General features: G+C 41.4%; 1 protein-coding gene across 1 annotated transcript; it reads right to left on the bottom strand.

The window, feature by feature from the left end:
- Positions 1–1,120: 1,120 nt before the first annotated feature.
- On the bottom strand, positions 1,121–1,990 carry RNF182 (ring finger protein 182). Its single transcript, XM_013940056.2, has one exon. The coding sequence runs from the start codon at positions 1,938–1,940 to the stop codon at positions 1,203–1,205; it is 738 nt and encodes a 245-aa protein (XP_013795510.1). The 5' UTR covers positions 1,941–1,990; the 3' UTR covers positions 1,121–1,202.
- Positions 1,991–3,867: the final 1,877 nt, after the last annotated feature.

The following is a 3,867-nucleotide window of genomic DNA, read 5'->3' as shown; positions in this document are numbered from 1 at the left end:
GCATCTAGAGTGCCATGACCTCACTCTGGTGACAGAGGGAGTTCTGGGTATTCAACACTTTGAAGCATTATGCATTAAACAGAATCCTTCTCAAAGTCATGGTACCTCCTTATAGCGCTCATTCTGTGAACTCAGAAAGCAAAAAAAACTCCTCCAAAAAAACAGTTAATGATTTCAGAATTTTTCTGAAATTTGTATTAGTCATCAAAGGTACATTTCCTAGCGATGGGGAATAAAGATCTATCTTGATTGCTAAAGTCACTTAAGGGAAATTCTCCACTGTAGCTACCAGAGAGTAGGCGTGCACAAAATCAGTCAGGCAATTTGTTAGGAGGGCTTATGGCGTGGAGGTGGAAGTGCTCAGAGGGAGGGTACACATAAAGGAAGATAGCTGGGGAAGTTTGTAGAGCTCTGAACCTGTGAGGGGAAGCCCAAGGTGGATGCACACTTAAAAAAGTGCATCTAGAGGAGAGTAAATGCATAGCTGAGTCCCTGAAAGTACTTATTATTAGGAGTAACTCAGAGGGAGCTGCAACCATAGCGGGAAATAATGGGGGCCCCTGTTTAGGGAAAGTGTTTTGGAAGATGTGTCTAGCATGGGGAAAAAAAATTAGATTCCCCATGCCCAGGATTCAGGAAATCCATAACCATTGGTCTCCCACAAATATTTCTGGTGTAACAAGAATTGGGAAAAGCAATGGTAACTTGTGTTATTCGTCTCATATTAATTAAGAAAGTGATTTCATTCACTAGCAGAAACAACAGATACTTCAAAGCATGAGATGCTTTGGATGAAGAGATGCTGTACTTTGACCTAGAGGGTGCCTGTTGTACTAATTTCTTCCGGGACTGATCCTGCAGTCTTGACTCATTTGAGCAAGCCAGTGGAAGGCAAACAGCTACTTACTTGAATAAGGGCTGCGCAGCAGGCACCAAGTTTGGCAGTTTTGCTTTATCCCTCTCTACAATCTGGCCTTTTATAATCAGCACATAAATTTTATTTCCATTGTTTAGCTTAAAAAAAAAAAGAGAGAAGACAATAAATATCAAATCAAATAGAAATAAAAGGACCATAAAACTAGTGCCACTGCTTCCATTTAGTGGGATGGACAGTAATAAGAATAAATAAGAATACGAAGAAAGGCTAAATCAACTATGCTACATACATGGCAATACATCTCATATGTCACTGTTATTTGTTATCAAGAAGACATGCAGTCTAGAAATTCATGACAAACACACTGGCAAAAGCCATAAACCATAAGAATAACAAGGCTCGAAGGAACAAGGCTTACAAAGACAACCCCAAGGGTGACTTTCTTAGATACCAGTAAGTAAATCCCTAAAGGCAAGGAACTAAAGTACAGCAACCCTAGCAACCAAACTAGCACCCGAATTGAAGTCTGGAAGAGCAAAGATGTGCAGTTCCACACTGTCCAGTTGTGGGTTACAGTTGCAACAGAGTCAAAACTTGTAGGCCTGTAAAATTCCACCACAGGGGTTGAGTTCAGGGTCTGGGGACTTTCTCTTTGTACTTCCATGATTGTTATAACCAGGCAATTGGAAGAGGTGTGAGAAGGACTAACCAGGGACGCCAACCTTTTGGGAGTCAGCAGCAGTTCTGTTGGGTTGTCTGGCAGGCACTTCTTCCCCTTTCCCCCACAAGCTAAATTCAGAAGGATGTTATTGTCATCAGGAAGACTACTAACCTCATCATCTGGCAGGCAGGTTTCGAACCTACAAAATGGGCATACTATGACTCCTTGAGGAGAGTCTCCAAAGTCTATGATCTTGCAAAGGCATTTGGCACATACTCTGTGACAGCACTCCAGCACTTTTGGTTTTCTCTGTCTCAGGTTATAGAGGTTGTAACAGATCTTGCACTCAAGCTCATCTGAGCTCTGGGACTCCACAGACTCCTCTGGTAGTTGACTGGTCATTTCTTCTGATGGTTTTTAGACTTGTGGCAAGAGTTGTCAATGGAAAAATATGTCACTTGGGCTTATTTTAGAATTTTTTCCTGATATTCATTTCACCCATCTCAATTGGGAAAAGAGGAGCTGAAGCTGTCAAAAAGCATCAGTAGGAGTCATCCATTTTCAGCTTCTGCTACGGATGCTGTACTGCATGTCCTTTACTCCAAGCCAGGCAACCATGTAAAAAAGACAATCTGGAATTTCTGTGGGGAAAAAAATAAAAAAAAGAAAAAGCTGTGGCAGGGAAAACAAAGAGGCTTTTTACAAGCTTAGCTCTCCTTGCTAAGAATACTTCTAAGGTGTTCTCCTCTAAGGCTATTCACCTCTAGGTTTTTCTGTGGCATATGAGGTACATACAGCAGTCATGCTGATAAAATTTCGCCTCACACTGCACACGTTTGTTTTAGACTTGTGAGTAGCTTTGACTCCCTCAGCCCATGACGTTCTCAGCAGAAGATGCAATCTACACTGATCTGTGACCTTTTTTTTTTTTTTTAAGGAGATGAGAACTAATCATTTGTGCTTTTTGTCTTTCTCAATAACTTTTGAACCAACTGTCCACTTTCAAAGAAACTGGCAGAGGAGCAGCAGTACTGAAGATAGTTAAGGTTCTAAAAAAGTAGTGAAAACTGACAGTTGGGTAGAGGAGAGGGAGGGGTAGTTATAACAACCACCGTTTCTCCTGATGGGCAATAGAGAGCTGGGCAATCAGTGCACACAGCCAGGCAGCCAGCACCCGCTCTGAACCAGCCCTAATGTAAGAGGAAGCTGGTGGTATCCCGGGGGGAATATAGCTATGGGTGGATATGGAAGAGGGTTAGAGTTATTGCAGAGAGGTATGTGGGGACATATGTCATAAATTTGGAAAAAATCAGGCTTTATTAATTTTACTGCTTGTGGCACAACTTATTTTTCCTGTCCCTTCACTTAGCTGCTGAATACAGAGCTAATCACAGCCAATAAAGAGAATGAAGGTTCTTCAGCATGCAACAAATGCCTCCTTTAACGTGTAGATGCTAGGTGAGAGCCAATGTGCCTCCCAAAGGTACTTTCCTGCTGTACTGGCTTTCAAGTGTTTTATGGCTGTTACAGCTGTTTCACACCTCAGCTAAAGAGAGGCCTGTGACACGCTTGCACTGCTGCACTCCTGCCCTGTGCAGTGCTTTTGCCTTCAGACCCAGCAGCCTCCCTTAAACAAATGTGTTGCCCTACTACATAACTGCATCTCCATGAGTTCAGGAAACACTCTATGTATTAAAAACAAAACGTTAACCAGGACTATGTACTCTGGCAAGCAATAATTACTTCTCCAAACTTCTCCCAAATTCAAGCACTTGTGTTCTCAAAATGGTGGGTGCAGCATTGCATTTTGCAGGCTTTTAAACTCATTTTCACTGGCAGAGCACCATTCGGAGCAAGGCACTTGCCACCGTGAATGATGTGGGTCAACACTTGGTTCCAGCTGCCTCGTCCAGCTGTCTCTGCCCGCAATAAATGCAGGCAGATGGAATATGAAAAAAAGTGACTGTATTTCAATAAACTGTTATTTCTTGATTATTAATTTTAGTAAATGTTTGATTCCTTTCAGAATAATTTTTGTCTTCCTTTGGAAATTTTTATTCACTCCTAGCATTCAGGTATTTGTCCCTTTTTTGAGAACAACAAGACAGAAAAATCTCTCTTTTCAGCAATGTGTTGCTTCTGTCAAGAAATTTTACCTGCTGTCCATCAGGTACTGTAATGTCTCTTTCATGGGCCTCTTGTTCCTCCTGTGCTTGAAATATTTTCTATTATCTGTCTTACTTCCTGCACAATATAGGTTCTATTAGTGACTTTATTTTTAAAAAATCACTTCCAGGATTTTAAAACAAAGATATAACACTTCAAACAA

This window comes from Apteryx mantelli, chromosome 2 (assembly GCF_036417845.1).
Source record: "Apteryx mantelli isolate bAptMan1 chromosome 2, bAptMan1.hap1, whole genome shotgun sequence".
Taxonomy (NCBI): domain Eukaryota; kingdom Metazoa; phylum Chordata; class Aves; order Apterygiformes; family Apterygidae; genus Apteryx; species Apteryx mantelli.
The sequence above is the reverse complement of the archived record's forward strand: the minus strand, read 5'-3'. Positions and strand labels throughout refer to the sequence as shown.